At 35.7% G+C, this 25,511-nt stretch overlaps 1 protein-coding gene across 1 annotated transcript in view; it reads left to right on the top strand.

Annotated features, from left to right (window-relative positions):
* The first annotated feature begins 277 nt into the window (after positions 1-277).
* FAM171B (family with sequence similarity 171 member B) overlaps positions 278-25,511 on the top strand; it is a 67,040-nt gene continuing 41,806 nt past the window's right edge. Inside the window, exon 1 of the mRNA XM_016151158.2 lies at positions 278-635. Within this exon, the coding sequence (XP_016006644.2) occupies positions 413-635 (223 nt within the window). The 5' untranslated portion in view covers positions 278-412. The remainder of the gene's footprint in view (positions 636-25,511) is intronic.

Genomic DNA, 25,511 nt, shown 5'->3' with positions numbered 1-25,511 from the left:
GGGGCCTTGGTAGGAGCTGGAGAATATGAAGGTCTATCAGCTCGCAGACTTCCCTTTCTTGTTTACCCTCGGAGGCCATCAAAGCGTACAGCGCCCAGCACAGAGCCTAGCACGTCCGCTAGGAGCAGCCGGGACGCAGGTGACAGCAGAGCAGCAGCCTGGGCGCTCCCAGGTCGCCCCGCCCCTCCCCGTGCATCACGTGCGCGAGGATGCTAACTTCCCCCCTCCTTCTTCTTCTCCCCGCCGCCTCCCTCCCCCCGGCTTCCCGGCCTCCTCCTGCTGCTGGTGAGAGAGTGTGAGAGGCAGACGGCGAGGGGGAGCAGCTAGCGGGCGCTGCCGGAGCCCGCAGCCCTGGCGCCCGCCGCCGACCGGAGCCCCGCAATATGCCGCCGCGGCCCTCTGGCTCTCGGCCATGGCGAGGCTCATTCGGCGCGTCCCTTGCACCCTGCTCCTTGGCCTGGCCGCGGTGCTGCTGAAGGCGCGGCTGGTCCCCGCGGCCGCCAGAGCAGAGCTCAGCCGCTCGGATCTCAGCCTCATCCAGCAGCAGCAGCAGCAACAGCAGCAAAGGCAGCGGGAGGAGGCTGAGGAGCAGAAGCCAGAGGTGCCTGGGGCATCCTCCACCCGCACTGTTCCAGGTAGGTCACGGCAGCTGGGCCCTGCATTTCCATCTCCGCTGGCCATCTTATCTGGAGTCTCTGGCTTCCTCGCCCCTTCCCTAGCTAAAGTGCTTCCCATGGCCTATCCCACCCATTTCCATCTCCCCAATTTCGCAGCCCAGGACTCGGGCTCTGTTTTGATTTCGGGAATCTGCCCTATGGGTGAGAAGGTTTCTGAGAAGCACCGAGCACTGCAGTAGGATGAGGAGGGGGCGGGAGGGATAGGGGTGAGTGACTGCCTCGACTGATATTTTTCTTGTTACTTCTTCCTGAATTCTTCCCTCTGCCCCGACAACACACACACACACACACACACACACACACACACACACACACACACACACACACACGGTTCTCAAATCCCTTAAGTATTGTTTTTTTTTATCTTTTCTAAAGACTGAAAAATCTTGCAATATACACCCACACACCCCTTTTCACCATCTCACCCCGCCTGCCTGCTATATTTAAAATTAGATGTGGAGAAAGAAATCTTGATTTATTATTTATTTTTACCTCTTCTTATCCTGGGAAGGATTTAAGGCAGTTTGCAAGAATGCCTTCAGTATAATAAGATGTAACAATACAAAATGGAAAAGGAGTTTGTAATTGAAGGAAAAGGAGAGGGGGAAAGATGAAGTCAGAGCAGTGATGTTAGTACAGCAAAGCCTGCCCCCCAGAGATGGGAATCTCCCTACTTGTTAGTGGAACTTAATGAGGCAGATTCTTGACACTGTTCTGTGAGGGTGAGGAAGTACGCTATAGTATATTATGGTCGCTCAGTCCATGCCACATTCTACTCCCATTAAAAGCTCACGGGTAAGCAAAAAGCCAAAAAGCCAGATTATCCATTTTAATAGCCTCTTCCCACCCCTCATCCCAGTTCCCTTCCCTAATGTCGATGCTGGCCTGCTATTGGGGGGGGGGGGGCGGGGAAAAAAAAAAAAAACCATCAGTTTGTTGCCTAATGAGCTTAGGTTTCTGCAAAACCAACATGAATTATAACATTTGTTTTTGTTCTAAAGTCCCGCCTGGAGGATTTTACAAGATGCTGAAAATGAGATTTTAAAGAGTGGAATCAGCATCTTATTTTGTATTGCTTGCTCATCATCAAAGAGCAATACTCAGACATGCCAGCTGCAATTCATGACATAGCCAGGATGATTTAATTTATCAGAGCGCTCTGAGCAAAGAATGAAGTCACTAAAGTGTGCAGGAAAGCATGTGTTTCTGCCACTCTCTTAAAATAATTAACAACACTCATATATGGCTACAAATCCTAAAAAGTCTGTGTGGTGTGTGGTGGTTTTCCTACCTAGGTTTTTATAACCGAAAGTGCTAACAACGTGGTTTAGGCGAGGCTGCTTTTAGACATATGCTGCTGCTGCTAAACTTAAGGAAATTAGAGATGCAGAGTGATTGAGAGCCTGTCTTCATATGACAGGGATTTCATAAATTAATTAAAAAACAGAAGTCGGTGTTGATGGATTTTATGGTTTGCAATATATTTTTATTTCTATGTATCATCTTTCAAGAATATTAAATGGTTTTCATTACACTATAGACAACATTGTAATGAGGGTTATGAATAAGTGCAATAATATGAAATCTAATATGTATATAGTGTGAACATTAAAGTATTTGCTGATATTTGTGAGGGGATATTTTTTAAAAGGATGGTTTTTGGGAAACTAAGTTTTTTTCTTATTTACCTATTAGATTAATTGAGATAAAGGAACCGCTATCCAATAGATCGATCAGCTTACAGCCTGAAAAGAAACATATATGACTCTTTCTCTCAAAAACTCTAGCTCCTCAAGCCAGTGGCAATTAAGAGAACAATCAGTTGATTGCTGTTTATTGGAAAATCTTGTTTAGATATTGGAAAATCTAATTGTATAATGAAACATAACCTATAAACAAATGAAGTTAAAATATTCCTTTGACTGCATTGTGATTTCTAGATTGAACTTGGTCTTCCTGCTTTAACCTTGTTCCTCTATTGTCTATTCTCCTTATATAGCAAGTGATCTTTTAAAAAACATTAAATAGAATCATTTCTTCTCACAGTCCTCCAATGGCTTCCCATCCTTCTCACACTAGATGCCCAGATCCTGAAAATGGCCTGTCTGCCCCTCCCTTTCCCATCTCTCACAGCTCTGATCCTCATTCTATGGTAGCCACACTGGCTCTCTGTTTCCTTAGTTTGCAAGTAGGCTCTAGTATGGGGCCTTTGCACTTATCATTTTCTCTGCCTAGAATTCTGGAACTTCACATCCTTCAGGTTTGCTCACTGGAACAGGGAAGCCTTTCCTGACCAGCTACATGAAATTAATTAGTCATTTGCAATGCCCTTCCACAGTGATTCCCTTCCATGGCACCTAGTATTCTCATCCCTTCTTATAAGCCTGTCTCCCCTTACTAGAATGTAAGCTCTATGAGGGCATAAATTTTGTTTTGTTCACTGTTATATTAAATTATATGGTTCTAATATCTAGAAGATCACCTGTTATGCATAAGCACCCATAGGTTTGTTGAATGAATGAATGAACAAAAATGCTAGCATCAAGGATCATTTTCACTTTCTGAATATTTGTTCTATAACATCTTGTGAAATTCTTTATTGAAATTTAGCAGGGGATGTATACAAAATAAAAAAAAATGTTAGGTAGAACTATTTGTAAATAGAGGTTATAGAGTATATAAATTTTGGATCTTTAATATTAGCTAATTTCAGTGTTTATTTAATACCTACTATAGAGAAATGATTGATACCAACATCAGAGTCCAATTATTAGGTTCTGTCATGAAGATTTTCTACCCAAGTGTACTTGTAATCCTCTTATGACCTAGGAAGATATTAACATATCTTTAAATAGCTGTGATTGAGCCTGAGTTCATTCTTTGCCTCTGTATGGTGTTTCTGATTCTTTGGACATATTATATGAAAAACTATAGGACTTTTCTCAGGAAAAATCTAGAAAACTAATAAATGTGTTTAGTGACTAGTGTGTGCAAAGCATTTCAGTACACAGTAGAGAAATTGATCATTGACCTTTGTTAATATTCTCTGCATTTTATTCTGAAGATTTACGTCTCTTTGTATTACTGAGAAATAACACGAGGGTAAAGTTAAATATGAGATTTTAAAAATCAGGATTTAAAAACAGTAAATTTACTTTTTCTCATTAACTTATAAAACACCATCTTCAGAGAGTATTGAGAATAAAGACTAAGGTTCAGATCTGTCAAATCAGTTGTTTTTTTCCCGTGTATGCAGCAGCTCTGATTTCTCCATCTGTCCCAGTGTTTGTTAGAAATAAATATTTGAGGGGTCAGAGAAGAATTAACTCGAGGACTGATGGTAGCTGAGACAAGCATATCAGATTTATTCTGATGGGCCATTAGATGGGAGGCATGCTGGGGGTGGGGGTGATGGGAGCTGGAGAAAATAATGAGCTCCATTTCAAATTCTCCACGTGAAGTGTAGACACAGGGGACCTCCACTGATTTTAATAAATGTCTCCTGTATACAGAAAAGGCTTTTTAGAGGCATATTTTCATGGTATAAAATTTTTGATAGTGTATTTCACTGATATATATTTTTAAACTTTTTATTTTGGAAAATGTCAAATATATAGAAAGTAAATATAGCATTTGAAAAGTCCATATCCATCACTCAGCTTTAACAATGATCAAATTCTGCTGTAATTGTTTCATCCACACCTCTACCCATTTCCACTATGCAGGCTTCTTTTATTTCTTTGAGGTAAAGTGTACGTACATTGAAATGTGCATGCCTTAACTGTACTGTTTTGACAAATGGATATGCCCACGTAACCATCATCCCTATCAAGATGTAGAACATTTATATCACCCTAGAAAGTGCCCTTATGCTTCCTTCCCAGGCAATTCTTGCCCCTTACCCAGGCAACTACTATTCCAATTGTTTTCATCATTTTGAATTTTCTAGATCTTCATGAAATCATATAGCAGGTACTCTCTTTGTCTAGCTTCTTTAGCTTATTCTAATTTCCATAGGGTTTCTTCTATGTTGTTACACGTTCAGTAGTTTACTCCTTTTTACTACTTAGTAGTGTTTTATTGTACGAATTACCACTGTCTGGTTTATCACTTCTGTTGATGGATATTTGGGCTGCTTCCAGTTTTAGGTATTGTATATGGAGCTGCTATATTTTCATACAAATTTTTGTGTGGACATGTCTTCATATCTCTTGAGTGGAACTAGAGTTCCTTTTTAGAGGAGTGGAATTGCTGGGTCAAGTGGTGTACTTTTGAAGTAAAAAAAATATTTTTTCATATTTTTTGTAGCTAGAACCTGCCTCACTTAATAAAATTTAACCTAATTAACTTTATATATATTATTACTGCATGTTTTTTAATTAAATTCAGATAACTTGATTTAAACAAACCTGATTGAAATCTTCCATCCATGAAAGCATTTTTTATTTGCTCTTTTTGTTCAAGGAATTTGAAAATCAATAAGAGAAGTGGGATTGGAAATCTCATCTATCTAAAGTACTCATGCTTAAAAGGCCATATTCCCAGATGGGATAATTATGATTTCTTTCCAAAGATTTTAATAACTAAAGGGAGCTGTTCCTTGGTGTTGATTACAGGTTGAAAAACACATGCCATTGTGTTGAATTTGAGTCCAGTTTGTTTTAGTTGTAATTTTTCAGTGTTCTTAATGTGACAGAACAGAAACTACCAAATATTTTTCTGAAACAAAACTCTTTCTCCAAAGTATATAAATATTGAACTTGATTATCTTTCAACATTCTGTTTAAGTTAACTGCAGCATTGTTGTCATTCATTCACTTGGCTTAGTGTAATGTGTCTTAAAATTTCCTTTTGTCCAAATTGCCTTAGTTAGGAAATGGATATAGCATTTTCCATCTGCTATTGGTAAAAATGTGCTTTGGAATATTTACCTGGAATGTTCTAAAACTATGAAAGCTATGCATTGTAGTGAAATATATCATAAACTTAAGAAAACAGCTTCTGTTTGCTTTGAAGAATCTATTTGGAGATATCTCTTTAATTGGCCTTTTGTGTAAGCACAATCCATATGTCTAAGACATATCAGATTTTGTGCTTAAGTTCTTTCGTGACAGTCTGTGTCATCAGGTCTAGGCAGTATTCTTAAATACTTGTCGATGATGTCTGTGAGTATAAAGGCCAGTTCATTTAGGCCTGAAATAAGTGAGTGATTCTGAGTGTCATTCCACGTAGTATGGAGGGTGTCAAGGAAATGATCTTTTTTTTTTTTTTTTGAAATGGTAATCTTCACTAACATGTCAAATCTGACTCAGTGACCTAGTGAACCAAGACTCTAAAATGTCTGAGAAATGTATTACACATCTCTGAACCTTTGAATTTTGATGCCTGTTAAGCTCTCTGTATTAAGGTTCTATGTCTTGCACAGAAATTAAGATTTAAAATTACTTTCATTTACATGTGGGTGAGATTTCAGTTTTTATTTATTTAATATGCTTCTGCTCTCAAGTATGGTTCTATATTATAACAATTTAGGGAATAATTTAAGATTTAAACATTCATCAGTATTATCAGTTCTTGTACTTAGTTTATTTTTGTTCCTGTTCAGTAAAGAAATATTATTTATAAACTATATAGTTTTAATTCACTTGTTAGCTCTGCTAAAATTTAAAACATTTAGATAGCTAAGCCAATAGCAGTTCATTTCTGTGGACCTATGTGCTAATTGAGTTTTAGGAGACCAGTTAGTTGGAAGGGTGGAGAGATGCCCAGCTTCAACCTTGGGCTCATGCTGTGCGCCCCCTGGCTTATTTCTGGGGTAAGTACTCCAGGGAGCTTATAGAATTCCATATCCTTTGGCCTTCCCAAAATAAAACTAGTGCCCATGGTTTTATTCTTACTTATTTATTCCTTTGATTTTTTTTGTAATAAGAATGGGACAAACAGAAACAGGATGGGTAGATGGATGATTTGTTTTTCCTAATAGGTTAACTATAATGAGGAATTAAATTTCAGCTTCAAGCATCCTGGATTTTGTCACTTACTAGATTTTGCTACTCATTCTGCCATTGCTTGCTCTTCGTGTATAGAAATTAAGGTTCAAAATGTGGCTCTATATAATTAAGTAGATTAGGTTTTTTGAAAACTTTAAGCATGCTACTCATGTTCTTTCATATTTGCATGAGTAGGGTTTGTTTATAAATATATGGATTACCAAAAGAATTGACAAGATTCTTTTGACAAAAGAGGCAAGATTACCAGAAAAATATCCATTTACTATAAAATCAGAACGAGATCACACTTTTTGTCAAAGGGAAAAATGTCACCAAGACCAATGGGTATAGTAGTAGGATTTATTTAACAATTTTACTAAGTAAAATGAACCATGCATGGATCAATGAGTGTGTCATGAAATATGGATTATGATTAATTCAGTTAGTGTACCTGAAGTTACAAAATATATCTACTCATTTATATTTAAATTGGTGTGTTCCAGATATTTGCGTTTAAAACAACCTATTTTCATAAAATAAGAATTTCCCAAAGTACATTTTACATTATAGTTGTGCTATTAGATTCTGGACTTTTAGCAGAAAAATTATTACCTAATACTTGTCAAAAATTTCAGTGTTTCTTTATATTAATCAGAGCTTAACTCTCATTCATAATCATATGCAAGAAAAATATTTTATAGTAATGTATGAAACAACATATCCAATCTTCTAATGCTATTTATAATGAAGCAATGTCTAATATCAATTAAAATATATAATAATTCAAAATTTTTCACTTCACAGAATATAATGATAAGCCTTTTTGAATCATAGGTTTATGAAAAATTAGATAGAAATGACCTTCTCCTAAGTGCTTTGCTCTTGCAGTGTTTAAAAAGTATATGACATAAGCTAGAACACATCGACATCATAAAAATAAGTAGTACCACCTGGCAGTTACAACATCTGATGAAACTGTTATTTAAGGCTTATTTGAGGATTTCCTTCACAGCACAGTTAACTATGATGAGAGATCTTTTTTATAGTCTAAATTTTCTGTATGAACTGATTCAAGTTTGTCAATCAGAAGAGTTAAAAGAAGGTGTATTTTAAAATTGCTTCTGTATCTTAGTATTTCTAATAGGGAAGGAGTCTTATCAACCAATAAAGCTTAATAAATGTAGAATGTAAAGATGTAGGAGGTGAAAATTTGGAGGCTCACAAGAAAAGAAGAGAGAGTTATAATAACTTGCTGTGACAAGTATCAGAGAGGGTCAAACAGGTTCACGGAAGAGCAAAGTACTCACAGGTGGTAAATCTTTTTCTCTACCTGGACATCTAAGGAACTCATCATCCCTTATACGGCCGAGGTTCTAGAGAGCCAATGGAAGGATGTACACAGTTCATGGGCATCCTGAAATTAATTATACAATCTCCAGTTATCTAGCGGTCAGAGCATTTGTAAGATTCTCAAAGGAGTCCGTGATCCCCCCCCCCCCCCCCCGCCAAATGGTTAATAAAACCTGCTTTGGTTAATTAGGCCTTTGTAAGTGGACTCAATAAGAAAAGAACAAAGGGAACATTCAAACTCAAATAACATTTTTGTATTTTCTTAACATGTGAAGTTTTTTTGTTATTGTGCACATGTGATGGGTAAAAATAATAGTAGTATAACCAATCCTGCCGGCAGGCAACCCTTCAAAGAATTAATTGCTTAGTGTGCCCCTTGGTCAATTCTTTCATTCTTTGTCTTTTTTATTCTGTTTATAAAATGGCCACCAATACATAACCAATATCTTTTGATAAATTTCATGACTTCAAATTGTTTTATATTCAGGTTTTATTATATAATAAACTAGAGAGATACCTTATACCTGAAAAAACTCTCTGTTCAGAAATCTTTGGCAGTCAACTCAGAATCTCTGCATCTTGGCTCTTAGCTATTTCATTGAAGGATAGTGTCACTGAGATTAAGTTAATAATCTTAATAAAGGCTCTGATGACTTTGTGAGTCATCTAATCCCTCCAGGTCTGATTAGAAACCTCAGTTGATCTTAGCAGATAAGGGCCTACCCTGGTTGTTATTAATTCTCAAAGAAGGCATATATGAAAACTTAAGCCTTCATTTACCTGCTGAAACAAGTCTTAATCTTTGGTCTTTAAACAGTTTTGGGGGCAAAATAGTAATTTCAGCCTACAGCAACTTAAATCTACCTTTGAACTTACTATTTTTGTCACCAGTGGTATTCTAGACTTTATCTCCAAACTCAGTGAAACCCATTTTTTCCTTTTTGAGTCATACCTCTCCTGGTTCACTAATAACTGATTACACTGAAAAAGCAAATAGCAAAGTGAAGAATTTCTTCATTTTGAGAAATAGCTTTATCTTGTAGAATTGTTCTCTTATTTGAAAATATTAATGGAGAAATTTGTATTTCAACATATCTGATGTTCCAAAGATAAATAATAGCATATGTTGAGACTTGGAAAGCTGCAGCTTCAGAGAATAGTGTGGGGCACAGATATGGAGGTTAAAAAATGTAGGCACTCTTAACAAATCCAAGTCTTACTGTGACTCTTGTGCTTCCTCTATGTAAGGACTAGCTCACAGACTTAAACTCGATGCAGTAACTGTACGTAGGGCCCATCATGGATACAGCAGCTTAGAGATAGAGATGACAAAGGCAGATGAAAATATGGCTACCCAATTTACTGCCCTTTCTTTCCTATCAATATTCTTATCAGCAATACAGTATCAAGCCTATAATTTTGAATAATTTGCTTTGTAATAATTATATTTAAAACTTGTTACGACCATAAAATGTTTGATAGTGTAATATATAGGTCATTAAAATCTCTATATTCTAAAACTTAAAAGTAGGAAAAGTAGTTTATTTTTCTGTTTAATTTAACATTCTCTGACTCTTCTCACTCTCACCTCTCATGAGGTGATCTCATCTATTCCAATTGCTTTAAATACCATCTGTATGCTAAGATTCCCCAGAGCTCATTCCTGAGTATATTCACCAATTATTTTGACATCTTCATGTGACTATATCACAGGTACCTCAGTTTAAGCATGTCTAAAACTGGATTCTTGATTTCTCACCATCCCTTCCAATATAAAGACTCCTTCCTTATTGCTAATAAAAACCAGTAAAGTTCCCCACTTGCCAACAAAGGAGAGTTGAGAGTGCTGTCCTTGCCACTTGCTCTACCTCCCTCACCATCTGTTCAATTACCAAAGCACATCAAGTCTATCTCTTAAGTTGTCCTCATCTGTTATTTTTTCTCCATTTTCAGTGCCCTTGCTCATGTTACTCTTATGCTCTAGTTCAGGTTATCGATATTAACTCTAAAATCCATACTCCCCAGAGCAACTATAGGGATTATCCACCTCCCCCAACAGTGATTATTTGTCAGTACAAATCTAATCAGGTTTCCCATGACATTGAGAACCAAGTTTAAGGTCTTAACATGAGCCATAAGGCTTGTGTGATTTATCACTCCAGTCTCAGCTCTAGCTTCTGTCTGTCTACATCATTATGCTCCAGTTCTCTTACCTTGAATGTGACAAGTTTTGTACCTCAGGGTCTTTACATAGATTTCTCTGCTTGCAACACTTCCATGATCCAACTCTCACACACACACACACACACACACACACACACACACACACACACCATTCACTTGGTTAATTGCATTCAAACTTCAGATATTAGCTTACGTGAAACTTCTTTCATAAATGTGTCTTTGACTTTCCAGGTCCCTGTATTATGTATTCTCATAAGTACCTCCTGCTTATGTATGTATAAACTTCTTTTATAAACTTCTTTTATAAATGTGTCTTTGACTTCCAATATGAGCTAGGTTCCTCTATTATGTATTCTCATAAGTACCTCCTGCTCAAAGTATCTAATTGATCTATAGGTAGGCACCCCTTCCATATTTCCCTATTTATCTTCTGTAAATAGAAAGCTAGATGAGGCTAGGTGCAATAATAGTTTTGCTTGAAGCTGAATTTCTATATAAAAAATTACTGAACATAAATAAATGGCTTAATATAGATAAATATTTGTGCAATTGAATATCTTCTGCTGGCTTATCTAGAGAGTATATAAATAAAACGGATATTATGTAGGGAAAATGCTGTAGGACTTTTGGAGTGAAATGGCTAAAGTATACAGGTTTTGGATCAAGAGTAATGTCTGCTTTAGGCAGGAAAGAGAAACTGGTATTCAAATTCAACACAACATATGGCGATTTATATATGGGGCTGGAGATAACATACAGGAGTTCCACAGTGACTGATTTCATTCATTTTTTTTTTCTTGTTTTAAACAAAATTAATTGAGTATCTACAATTTGCCAGGCACTTCAGCATCACTGATCACAGAGAATACCCACTGTAAATGTAGATAAAGAGATTGCAGATGATAACAGTGTGATAAGTACTATATTAGAGGTGTGTATAAGATACTGTGGAAACACGGGTTTAGAGGAAAGTAATCTGGCCTGTTTTCTAGAAGAAAGCACACTTAAAATGAGTTTCGAAGTGATGTAGAAAACTCGAAGGAAATAATTATTTTTTATTTAGATCTATTTTTTCCATTTCTTTCTGTGATAACAATATCATATTCTTTTCCCTTTTAGCATAAGTCTTCTCTACAGTTCTTTGTATTTTTTTTACTTTTATGGCTCATCATTCCATATTGTTAGAAAAGAAAAAAAATGTAGCCTCTTCCAAGATGCCCACATTTCTTGGAGACACCAAACTGACAATACACCCTCCTTTCTTAAATAAAGGAATTGAAGTCAGTATGCAAACGTAAGTCCCATTTTTTATCAGTTTAGAAATATTCTGAGCTAGCAATTGGTACTTTTTTACCTTTACCTTGATATGTAGCAGAAATACTTTCCTTTTCCTGTGCCATTAAAACAGTGTGATACACCACTTTGACCAAATTGTGTTGTTTCCTTAACATATCAGTCCTCGACATGAAGACAACATAGACCAGGGGTGTCTTGATGTCTCCTGTAACCTTCCTCCTCCGCCCCCTATCTGTGCCAGCCTGCTGAGTATTTTCCCAGTCTATCATGGAAACAACCTGGCTTCTCTTCTTTCTCCTTCAGCGACCCCAGATTTCATTTCCACACCCCACCACATGGCAGTGAGTGATTTAAAATATATTTTGTTAATGATTGTGGTTGTACCATCTGAATTGAGACTTCTAAAATATGTCATTGCATATAGCACTTGCCTGGTCTTCTGCTAAATCAAAAAGTTTGTGAAAACGAATGGAAATGTTATATATTTTATGAAGTTTTTCTCCATTAAGGTTAATCTAGAGATGTGCTCATATCAAGTGGCCAGTTAGCTAAAAATTACCAGAGCATGAGAAAAGCGTATCACCTTTACTTTAAGCTGCATACATTGATGTAGTTTTGTGGATAGAGTCGAAGTTTGCTCTTTCCACTTAAAGCACCCTGTCATGTAGTTTTTGCACTTTTCTAAAAAATCTCTGAAATTCTGTAAATCTTCCAGGCTAGAGGAACTGAGACACTGAAACAGGTGGCTTAACAGGGGAAGCATATGGGCTGACTGGCTGTTCTTCCTCGGGCTCTAGCCCCAGTGTGTTTGCCTCTCAGGGTACTTGAGTGCTATGTTGCCTTTTGCGCCCTCAGAGACTAAGGAGATTAAACTGCATACACCACCATTGAGAATGTGAACTGTGTTTACATGGAAGAGGCAATATGTAAATCTATTTAATGAAAGGCATTGTCTTAACCCAAAAGGTCTGTTTCCATTTTAGGCTTTATTTCTATCCTTTCTCTCATCATCTGACCTGGAGAACCTGCGATCATTGATTCTGTCTTCTCCCTCTCCCACATTCACCTGTCACTCACTGGGTTCTTTTAAGTATCCATTACCGTGTCTTTAGTCTTTAGTTCATTCCTTCTGTTTTATTTTCACAGCCCCTGTCTCTATCCAGGCCCCCACTCCATCTGTTTGGATTGTTACACTAACCTATTAAATCTCCCTATTTTTTCCTTCCTCTAACGCAAACCACACCCTTACTGCATTCATCTTCCTGAAACACTGCTTTTCTTAAGCTTTGGTATTGTCATTAAAATTTGAAATCTTCTGTCAGGCTTATACTTCTCTCCCACCTTTTATAATGATTACTTTGAAATACATTGAAAAATGATAGTATAATGAATATTCATATATCCTTCACCGAGATGCACCAGTGTTAAAATTTTATCACATTTGCTTTATCTCTATCATTATCTTTCTGTACATACGCATGTGAGTGCGCGCGCGCACACACACACACACCCATACACACACGGTATTGCAGAACCAGTTTAAATGTTCTTTGCATCTTGACTTTTCATTCCTACAAGCTGCTACATACCTCTCACGATCTAGGTAACTTTCAGTGGGCAAGTAATTTTTTTGAAATAGTAAACAATTACAACTTATTAATGAACTATCTAAAAACGAGGAAAGGGTATAGAACTTCAAGTAATGAATGAATAAATGAATTTTATAGATTGTATGTGGCAAATTCTTACGGTTTCTTTTTGACTGGCTTATGTTTATACAAATCACATTTTATTTATCTACTTGTCCACCAGCTCGTGGTAGGACTGAGTTTTGTATAAAGGTAGCATTTTAGGTACATTGCTGTCCATAATGGGAGGTTTTGCCAGGCTTTCAATTTATTTTGTTCTTTGGTCATTTCCTACCAATCTTGAGTCATTTCCCTTTGGTTATCTCTTAACATGTAACTTTTATGGTAAATGTGTGTAGAATGATCTGTCTGGTACCTCCTCTGCCCTTTCTTTTGCTTATGCCACCCTCATCCATCCATAGCTGATGGTGGAAATGGGAAGATGTAAAACATGAGAGTTGTCTTTGGCCATTGTTCCCCACCATATGGGAAAAGCCAGTAGCCTTTGAGCAGAAAGGATGAAGCCAGTACAGAGATGGAGTTCCAGATTCCAGTCATTCCCAAAACCCATTGTTATCCCTGTGGTTTGCTTGTACAACCTTCTCTTGTATTTCATGAGGTGATAAATTTCCATTTTTGCCTCAGAAAATTCTGGATGGATTTCTGTTAAATGCAAAGCCTTAACTTGCTCAGTATGTTATTTCCCAAACTAAGTCCTAACTCCAAGCACACACATTTTAAATCTGCAGACACTTTTCTCTCCCCATTAGAACTGCCCTACCTCTGTCTGTTCCTAAGTCCAGCAGAAACCAGCTTAGCTCTACTTTCTCCATGAAGCTTTTCCAGTCCACAATTATTTTTTTCTTACTAGATCACTTATAATCTCTATTTCAGTACTTGATAGTGTTATTTTAAATTAATCTCTAATTCTTTTGGTACATTTATTTTGTGTCTCTCATGAGTGTCTGAATTCTTTCAGAGCATGGGTATATTCATTCACCATTTTACAGTCCAGAATGCCTAACTCTCAATAAGCCCTCAGTAAAAGTATATTGATTCATTATACTTTATAATTGTGTGTATTGAGAGAAATATCTAAGGAACTAAGTATCTTGTGTTATTTATGTATTTAATCCTCATGCTTATCACTGTACTGGGCACATAGTAGGTACTCCACAGTTCATAGTAATTAAAAGTTGTTCTTAAATTTATGAATTTAGGGGCAAGAGCTGATGGCATGAAAATGAATTGGAAGATATTGAATTGAATAATGCCATATAATGCTTTAAAATTGAGAACCGTCAGTCGGTCATTATATTAATATACCAAAAGATAATTCTTAAACCTGGAGCACTTTTTAGAACCATCTTCTTTCCCTTTTCTATTTTTTTTGTTTGTTTCTTTCCATTTCTCTCTCTCTCTCTCTCTCTCTCTCTCAATCTCTCTCTCTCTCTCTCTGTCTCTGTCTCTTATTAGCACTTAGTTTTATCACTTTTTGGTCCATGATGATAATCTCATGCCTCTCACTCATGCTCCCCTCCTTTTCTCACCTTCAATATTCCTTTCACTTCACAGTACTAATTTAGATGTCCTCAGGATTTCAAACAGGAATCTTTTTTTCTGCTCAAAATACTGCCTTAGGGCTTCTGACTAATAAAAACACATTTCTAAATCTGCATTGCAAACAATCAGTTCTCAATAATTATCAAATAAAAGTTCCCTGCCACAAAATGCATAATAAATGAAGATAGTCATTAATCTATTTTCCTGGCACGTTAAAAAAACTGGGTGACTAGCTGAATATTTGTTCATGATTGAAGAGGACAGGCTTTGGCAACTTAGACATGTAAGAAGACCACCATAGTGGTCCTGGAGTGTGGTGAGGGCACTGTGGGATGGGGTCATAAAGGGAAGCAGAGCTCAGGTGTGGTTGGTCAGGTCAGAAGCCAGGCTTTGGTTTCAGCACATTGACATGTGCTTCTGTGGTTAATGTCTTTTCCAGGGAGGGATCATTCTAGGGTAGCAAGATTGGTGGCTCGAGCACGGGGCTTTGCAGTTTGGGCAACTGAAGTTCAATTTCTGCTCTGCGTCTTCTTAGGAGTGTTCTTGGGCACACTAATTACACTTACTCTGAGATAGAGAAAATAAGACTTAACTTGTAGAGTTGTTAAGTTGATGTATGTGAAATACTAGAACTTAATCAATTACTGTTATTGTTAGAGATGCTTTTTGGTAAGTTAAATATTTCAGAAGTATGAATATTTTGTCTTGATTGATAGTCTTGATTTATATTCTATTAGATTAGCAAGGGTTGAATAGGTAGACAGAAAAGGTAACACACCAGTTTAACAGTTTTCTAGTAAATTAGGGTGGATTTCTTTTCATTGTTTTGTTGTATTTTCTATAAATTGGCTCTAAGAGTATATAAAAGTTTCTGTTGTAAGAAGTATTAAGGCATCTTCTGGAATAAAATTACTGTTTTTCTTTTAAAACAACCTAGAAACAACATTGTCTTTGGAACATTATCTAAAGCAAGCAAGCAAAATATATTTGAAAGCCAAAAATCAGAGTGTGGTATTCATCTGGAGCTCCAATTTTTCTTTATTATATTGATTCCTTTTGTTTTGCTGAGAAGACAAATTGGTTCTTAAGAAAGGCTGAATTCAAACATTAGTTTTTACTAATTTTTTTTTTTTGGTCCGGAAATTCTTAACATGAGCTAGAATATTCTCAGCATACAAATAAGCCAACAAACATTGGCTATGGTCCTTTTAGAAAATTTTGTATTGAAAAGATAGTGTTTCTTCTTTATGGAAAGAACAAGAATGTTTTGCAGCTCTCCCTTCTCTTTGGTAGTCTTGGCCTTGTTACTGTGTTGTTGAGTATTATTTGTCCATTAAAATGCTGTGTCTTGAAACTCTAGGAACAATTCTGCTGCAAAGCAGATGAAATCCTTTTTTTAAATATATGCCTCAGAGGAGTAGTAAATTATGTTTCTCTCTAGAATTGCGGTTACTACTCTACAGCTGAAAAGGGCATTCACATTTTAATGGAGGAAGCTGATTGATTAACATATTGATTGGATCTAGGAGATTGTGTTCTGTGAAATTCGAGGCCATTTGAATTCTCAAATTGTTGTGGCGCTTGCATCTAACCACTTGAAAAATTTCTAATGTTAACAGTATTTACAAGTAAAACAGCATATTAAGGAGTTTTCATTAAAAGATGGGATAAAAAAATGGAAAAGAATTATAAACTACACATTAAGACTGGAGATTATTTGCCACTCTTATTTCTTTAAGTAGGAAGCAGGAGAAAGTTATAAATTAGAAAGGTCAAAGAATTTATCAGGAGTTTACTAAAAATTACTAGTCATGTTATATATAGGTTGTTTCCAAATTAAAGTAAAAAAAAAACACAACAGATGAAAGTGTAGAAAGTTGGTAGGACAAAAATAAATAAGAACAAGTAGTTTAGGAATTATTTTTAGTCCACTTTGAAAGTAACCGAAAACAAAGGATTCAGCCATGTCGAACTGATCCTTTTTGCTCTCTGTACTTTTAAAGCATTGCAGGAAGGCAGTCTCAACCCTGGATTTAGGTTGAGTTTATCGTAATAGCTTACTGAATGGTTGGATTGATGGATAAATGTTTGCTTCTCAATTGGTTAGGCAGAATTGATTGACAGGTGTGGCAAAGGCTAATAAGACAGCTGTGTCTAAATTGATGGCCAACTGAATATAAGATTTGACCTCTATCACTCAGTGCTTAATCTGAAGCAGCTTATGCTATTATCTTAGTCTTTGCCATACTAGAAAGAATTAGAAAAATTTATTTTTGAGGTGGTAATTTCTTAGTATATAACATCTCATAATTAAAAATTAAATATAATATAGTGAAATTCAAAGATGGAAAATTATTCAAACAGTCTAGAGAGATAGGTATGTAATGTAACAGTCAAATTCAGTACAGCAAGTACAGGTGAACATTGACCATGCGGAGCCTCTGACGTTTTGAACGGACTTTGAAGAGCAAGTTCTCTGCTCTCAAGATACCCAGCATTTACGGGAGGAGAGAGCATAAACATATAAATATAATATAAGGCAAGATATCATAATATGCACATTAGAGTTTCAAAGTGCTGTGAGAACCCGAGAGAAGGAAAAAGAAACCTTCATTTATTAACGTGCCGATTTCCTGACTGCTTATATGACTTAATTACCTGGTTTTTGATCACCACCGTGTAGGTTTTAGAACCAACATAAAAGAAGGTGGCAGGAAAGAAATAAGGAGAATGTTTTGGGTTTTTTTTTTTGCCAATTGTCTCTAAATGGAAGGCTAGCTGGTAGAACTTAAGGCAGGAAATAGAATCTAAGATTTTGGTTTGTATTTTTATATTTACTCATGTATTCACTGTAGGAATAAAGTCTCCCACTTCTATTCTGTTTTTATTTTTAAAATGTTAATTTTGAAAATTTCCAAACATATAGAAATACAGTCTAAATGTAATGGGTACCCATGTACTCATCACTGAAATTAATCAAATATTAGCTTTTTGCTTTATTTGCTTCAAATTTCTCTCCCTCTTTAAGAAATAAAAATTAAAGATAAAATCAAGCCCTACTCTCATCCCTTTCCATCATAATTAATCACTATCATGAAATTGTTGTCAATCTTTCTGTTTAAAAAACTGCAATAGATGTACATACATATTATACATGACCTTTTGCAGTTTGATTTTTTTTTCATTCAACATCATATTTGGGGGACTTTCCTTGATTTTCTCTTATTAGTCTGCCTTTCATAATTTTATTAGTCCATCCGGAAGGACTTTATATTAAAAATTTTATTTTTCAATTACAGTTGATATTCAATATTATATTAGTTTCAGGTGTACAACATAGTGATTAGACATCTATATAACCTATGAAGTAACCACCCCACTATGTCTAGTACCTGCCTGGCACCATACATAGTTACTATAATATTATTACTATACTCTCTATCCTGTATATTATATCCCTGTGACTGTTTTTATAACTGGCAATTTGTACATTTTAATCCCTTCTCCTTTCAAAAGAGTTTTTATTTTATATTAGTTTCAAGTATAGTGGTTAGACATTTACATAATTTATGAAGCAATCCACCCAATCAATGTAGCACCCATCTGGCTCTACATGTGGCTGTTACAATAATATTGACTATATTTCCTATGTTGTATTCTCCGTACCTGTGACTGTTTTGTAACTACTAATTTGTATTTCTTCGTTTCTTCGCCCTTTTCACCCAGTCCCCAAACCTCCTTCCTATCTGGCAACCATCAGTTTCTTCTCTGTATCTATGAGTTTCTTTTTTGTTTGATTGTTTATTTTGATTTTTAAGATTCCATATGTAAGTAAAATTACATGGTATTTGTCTTTCCCTGTCTGACTTATTTAACTTAGCATAATACCCTCTAGGTCCATACATGTTATTGCAAATGGCAAGGTTTTTGTTTCTTATTATTATGTTTCTTGATGTCGTCCTTAAGGAAGGAAGAAAGAAAGACAGGAAGGGAGAGGGAGGGCGGGAGGGAGGGAGGGAGTGGAGGGAGGGAGGGAGGGGAGGGAGGGAGGGAGGGAGGGAGGGAGGCGAGGGAGGTGCAGGGAGTGAGGGGAGGGAGGGGAGGGAGGAGGGAGGGAGAGAGGAGAAAGGTGGGTAGAGAGGGAGGAGGGAGGGCAGAGAGAGAGGGAGCGGCAAGTAATGAAGGAAGGAAGGAAGGAAGGAAGGAAGGAAGGAAGTAGGAAGGAAGGAAGGAAGGAAGGAGGAAGGAAGAGAGAGAGAGAGAGAGAGAGAGAGAGAGAGAGAGAGAGAGGGAGGGAGGGAGGGAGGGAGGGAGGGAGGGAGGGAGGAGGAGATGGGGCGAGGGGCGAGAGAGGAGAGGGCGGGGGAAGGAAGAAAGAAAATGGAAGCAAGAAGAAGCATCCCACCTCCAATCCCTCCCTCCACCCTCATTAATCATTCCTCCTTCCTTCTCCTTCCTTCCTTCCTTCCTTTCCTTCCTTCCTTCCTGCTGAGTAATATATCATTGTATATATGTACCACATCTTCTTTATTCATGGTCATCTATTGATGGGCACTTAGACTGCTTCTCTATCTTGGCTATTATAATAATGCTGCAGTGAACATAGGAGTGTGTATGTCTTTGAATTAGTGTTTTGAATTTTTTTTTGGATAAAGACCCAGAAGAACTTAGAAATACCCAGAAAAAGATATTCAGAAAAATAAAAAATATATTTTTTCTCCTCCACAGTGCTCAACATTTTTTCATATTTTTTTCTATTCTGCTTTTCTTTTCTGTGAGTTGTCATTTTATATGCATTGTCTATTTTTCTCTTGGGTGTTTTTTTTTTTTTCTTATTGATGTTTTTAGTTTTTTATATTTTCTAAATAGTAATCTCTATAGTTTATATGTTTTGCAGATTCCTTTTTCCAGTGTCTGGCTTATCCTTTAACATTGATTTTTTGGAATCTTTTGTGGAAAAATATTTTATATTTTAATGTAGCAAGATTTATTAATCATCACATTTATGAATCTGGTTTAAGAATTTCTTCCCACATCTGATATAATTTGTAAAAACCTATTTAATTCTAAAGTTTTTCTATTCATACATGTTTAATTTATATGAAATTTATTCTGGTGTAAGGTGTGAGAGATGAGAAATAAAATAATTTAAATGTTGAAAAAAATCCTTCAAAGGCTGTATATATTCATCCTTTCTTTTTTTAGTTCTCAATAAGCTTTAAGAAATATTAGAAAATTTTAAAAGCACCTATACTTTTTATTCAATATTTATCATTATTTATATTTGGTGCATCATAATTTTTATTTAAATATGTATTCTGTTATCTTATTAATGAAGTAATATTGCTTTCAAACCATTCAAAATGAAAACCACCCATATGGAAAATGATGTCATGTCATACGTAGTATTGGCGTGAAGGATGCAGTAATAGGCTTGGAAGAATGTAGGGAAAATTATTAATGTAGAAAATATTGTGTTCAGTATCTGCTAAGGTTTGAAACACATGCTTTGTGTCATGGATGAGACCACCATTCGGTATCTGCAAAACCAAAATGCTGAATATACTGCCTTCTTGACAGGGTGAGCTATGCTGGTAAGGCACAGTTTTCTCAGCAGAGCAAGAAACTGACCATACAAAGAGTTTTGGGGAAGTGTGGCATTCAGGGGTTAGCGGACTTTCAGAGGTGGTGGTGAGATGATATTAGCGATAGAAGCTGGCACCTGGCTGCTTGGTTGACACAGAACCACTATCATTGGAGTGAGTCCATTTACTATTGGCTGATGCTTGAGAGTGTTGGTCACTGATTGGTTGCCTTACAGAGGAGAGTTCACTGAGGCAAGTAGCCAATGATTGATTAGTTAAAGAAGTTTCAAACCAGTTCTGCAGTTCTAAGTCTATAGAACTGTCACATGTTAATTAAACATGTGTAAAGTCTGTTCCTGTGGCCACTTATTACCATGGTTACAGAACAGCCTGTCTTAGGAGTGTGAAAATTTATTTTATTCTTACATGTACAGTTGTTTTCCAAGTTGACTTCTTCAGAAATTGGGTTTTTATATACCTTCTTCAGAGAAACCTGTATTCACAGTTGTGGGTAGAAAAAAGCAATATTTCTGGTTCTACAATAAATTTGCCTCAATATATCTTTTGGCATTGTTTGATATAGGGAAAAGAATTACATACAAATCCATCTGATGTTCTAGAATCCTCCATAATGGCTAATGTCACATCATTGGATGCCTCAGTTTTTCTACTTGAGAATGATTAACATTTTCAGTTGAGCAACACACTAACTTCACTATTTTCTAGCAGCGAGACCTTAAGGAAATTCATCTTTGAATCCTGTTTCTTCATTTTTAATTGGGAAGAGTAAAATGGGTTTGTGAGACATGAGATGAGCTAATATATACAAGACACTTAAAACACTGTAACTCAGTAGGCAAAAGTGTTATTATCCATCCCAGTGTGATTTTTTTGCTTAATATTTGTTAAATATAGAAAATTTCTTATTTGAACCAGACTTCCTTTTCTAGTCAGTTCATTTTGAATAAATTAAATGAAGGTTAAAATGTATGATTAATATCTTTGCCTAACAGAAATACTAAAACAATTCAAAAATATTTTTCTAATTGCTAACTCTCAAATGTGGATCACTTATCAAAATTTGCTCTAAGACTTTAGTAAATATTAATTAGCACATGTATATATATAACTTGTTTCGTGCAAAAGTATTTTTGAGGTTTAGTTTCATAGAAATAAACAGCCTTCTTATAAATTATTAGAGTGAAAAAAATTTCGGAAAGGCCAAATTATGAGCTGTGTGTAAAATATATGCTAATTTTTCTGAGGGAGATCTTGGTAAATTCAAAAATATCAGAGGAAACATGTTCAGAAGCTAAAGAAATATTTATAAATATGGAGTTATAATACCAAACATTACTAGTACTTGGGGCCAGGAGCTATTCTAAGCATTCTATTTATTATTACATTTAATCCCACAGTAACCTTATGAGGTATATCTATTAGGTGCTATCATTGTTCTCATTGCACAGGTAAATTTTAGGCATAAATTGGCTATATAACTTGCCACAATCACATAAGTAGTAAAAGATAGAACTAGGATTGTAACCCTGGCTGTTTGGCTCTTAAAATATGTTACAACACATTTTTGAAATTAACAGTGATAAACAGTCATTTACATTAAAAACAAAAAAAAAATGGAAAACAAAAACGTGAAGCAGCAAACATGCTGATGTCTTTAGCAATATTTAGAAACACTCATTTATGGGAATCTCTAACCTCAATGAAATTATGTGGAATATTTATGTGCATTTGTGGTTACACACAATTTTGGGGGGGGGATAGAGGTGAAGAGAGATTATAGATTCATCAGATTCTTAAAGGGATTAAAAATTAAAGAATTGCTGCCATAAAGAGGGGAGATCTTTTCACCTGAGTTATGTCATTGAATTACCAGGATGGAGTAACTCTGACAGTGTGTTTCACTCCAGAAGGAGGGTAGGTAGGCAAGTCTACTACAGTGGGTGCCTCTGTTCATATGCCACTCTTTCTTCTCTCCATTCCGTGCTCTTATCAGGCTCCCTTGTCTGCAGTTCCTGCTCTCTGCTGTCTTAGGTCTCAGCTCTTTGTTCACTATGCCTAGAATTCTCTCCTGTCTGGTTAGCTTCTGCTTGTTAAGGTGAGAGGAGCTTGCTGGTGTCAGCTTAACTTTCGCCTCTGTCAGGAATTCTGGACCCTACAGGTCTGGCTTGGTGTCCCTGCTCTGGGTTTCTATAAACTTTATAACTGGATATACAAAAGCATTCTTGCTTTCAGCTCTCCGTTGAAATAGCCTGTTGATTTGTCTGCGGCCTAGTCTTTGCTGTCTGCAGAGGAGGGATTATGCGATCTTGTTTTGTTTGGCTGATTGTCACTGCCTATCGTCTTGGTCAGGCATTATCTGGTACTCAAAAGTAAATGTTAAATGAAAGAACATTATTTCTGTCCTCCTAGTTGAAGCTCAAATATTTCACATAATTTTAAATTTCGCTCAATGTCAATATCATGTCAATGCCAGATCCTCAATGCTTATGCTTGTGATCTTTCTTTGCCCTTGCCTCTGCTCTAATTTTGACTTTCTTTCCTTGATCCTAAACTATTTCAATAGATGCCTCCAGTTTCTCACTATCCAAGTACACTTTACAAATTGCTTCCAGAGAGGTCTTTTTATACCTCTCTTAAAAGGTCTTGTCACGCGCTGTTTAACCTTTCATTATGCAGACAGTGAAGTCAAATTTAGTCATCTCCCATTGTTCCCAGATTCTTTTTCTTTCTTGCTACAACTGTCTGTCATTCCTTTAATATGGCATTTATTTCCTTTTTTTAAAAAAATATGGTGCCCTTCCTCATGCACTTACTTCTTCCTGAAGTATCCTGCCTCAACTCTGTATTTTAAAATTTACCTATTCTTTCTACCTCAGCTTCAATTAATTCCTACTTGAAAATATCCTGAAATCTTTCATTTATAATCCATATTTTCCTTCTCTATATACCTATAATACTTTGTTCACATCATTTTTGTGTACCTTTCCCACTAGATTTTGAACTACTTCAGACTTCTAACTGGGTAATATTAATATAATAACATACATAAGAATTTAGCATCATATAGTTTCCGATACAAAGAAGGTGTCAAATAAATAAAATTTATGATATATGCTTCCATTGAACCTGGTACTTTACCTAATGCCTGGTCAGTATTCAATAAATGTTTACTTACATGAATTTAATGGATATCTGAATTTTTAAAAATAATGCAATATGAACCTTTCTATCATACAAAATGTGTACTGCATATGCATTGTCATATCTGCTTTTGTCCTTTAAGTTCTTTCAATTTCATGTAATTTTTTCACTGAAAAAATAAATTAGTGAATGATTCATTTTACTTAAAGTTCCCAGGCCAGGCAATATGTTAGCTACCCAATACTAGACTGCATCCAATTCATGCTTTGGTATTGACACTGTGCTAATTAATGCGTTAGGCATTTGATGTTCTCATAGCACCTGAATTTTCTATTTACTGGTCAGTATTCCTTTCAAATGTCTAATTACAGGGGAAAATGCTACATTTTATTAAGGTGTCAGAGAAGCATTGGAGAAAATGCTGGGACTTATTCTGTTTAAATCTAATCACTCTCCAAGTGGGGTGGGTTTTATCTGTTTAAACAAAATGCTGACAGTAGGTTTCAAACCCTCTCTAAAAGACATGCTGAAGCATGTGTCTGGCGGGTTCTAAATAAATCTCATTTTCTCTTCATTGATTTAAACATTCTTTGCATGTAGAAAAAAACAAGGAGAGAAAGCCTTCTATAAAAAGGAAAACGGATGTTTTGTAAGCTCTTTCCACTTTTTCTTTGAATAAAGTCTATGAGTTTACCAGTGTAATCCCAAAACAACAAAATAGTATGTATTGTGCTCTTTGTCAGGATATTGTTTGTGTATTTAGTTTTCTTCATAAGAGGCTCTCTCAACCAATCAAGAGAGTGTGAAAAAAAAAAAAAAAACTAACAATGGTGGGAATGAAAAGTAAAGTTAAAGGGAAATAGAATGATTTCAAAACTTTATTGAATATTCTTTTTTATATTAACTCCCTAGGGAGAGTTAATAACATGTTGCTATATCGACTACAGTAAAATAAATATGAATATTCTCCTGTTTATAGTATAAATTGGTATCACATTGTGGAAAGCATTTTAATGTAATACATATCAAGAAGCTTTAAACAATTTATACCTTTGACCTATTATTTGTCCTCCCATGTAAATAGTAATTGAAAGTGCAGATGAAGGTATATGTACATGGATTTTTAATTAAAGCATTGTTTGCAAATGTGAAAAATTGGAAAGGACTAAACATACACTAATAGAATAGTTAAATGAATAACCATAGAATGTTTTTCAATAATAAAATATGGTAATTTTGAAAAATATTTAATACCATAGATATATGTTCACAATATAATCTTAACTGGAAAACAACAGCATATAACATTTTTTATTGGCTTATTTTTTCCTTCCTACCTATAACACATGTTCACTCTACACCTTATGGCAAGTCAAGTGATAGGCCCCTCCCCCATGACCCAATCGACAGAGTCAATATTAACAATTTGGTGAGTTTCTTTCACACCTTGCCTCATGTTTATATAAACATTTACACAGTTATATACATATACACAATATGATCTTAATTTTATAAATCTTTTTTTCAATATGCTTTTAAAAGTACTGGATGGAATCCATGTTACTTCTGCAAAATTGGATTAGGAAATATTTATTTTCCTCTATTTTTTGCATTTTCTAAATTTTCTATATAGAAACTTAAAAAAACTAATGAAAAATATTGAGTGAAGCCAAACCTTGAGTTAACTGAGTATTTTAAACCTGAGAAGGACACAGAAATAAAAGACCAGAAAATGGCAGAGATCAGTGATTAAAAAAAGAAAAAAAGACTAACTGATAATAACTATCAATAGTGACAGCCCCCAAGGTCAACTTTCTTTCTTGTCAGTATTCTGTATCTTTGATTCTCTGGTGCTTGTGCCTCTAAGGGAATGAAAAAGAGGAACCAGAGCAAGCCATGCAATAAATGTATGTGCCCATTTCAATCAAAGATAAGTACTTTAAATTCTTTTGTATCAAAAGAAACAGAACAATTAAACTAAAGAGGTTGGCTTTAGGTCATATTCCTATTTCCTTTGGGATATATATATATATATATATATATATGTATATAAATCATAGGTCAGTGATTCTCAAC

This window comes from Rousettus aegyptiacus, unplaced genomic scaffold, assembly GCF_014176215.1.
Source record: "Rousettus aegyptiacus isolate mRouAeg1 unplaced genomic scaffold, mRouAeg1.p scaffold_m13_p_2, whole genome shotgun sequence".
Lineage (NCBI taxonomy): Eukaryota > Metazoa > Chordata > Mammalia > Chiroptera > Pteropodidae > Rousettus > Rousettus aegyptiacus.
This window is presented reverse-complemented; position numbering and strand designations above follow the sequence as displayed.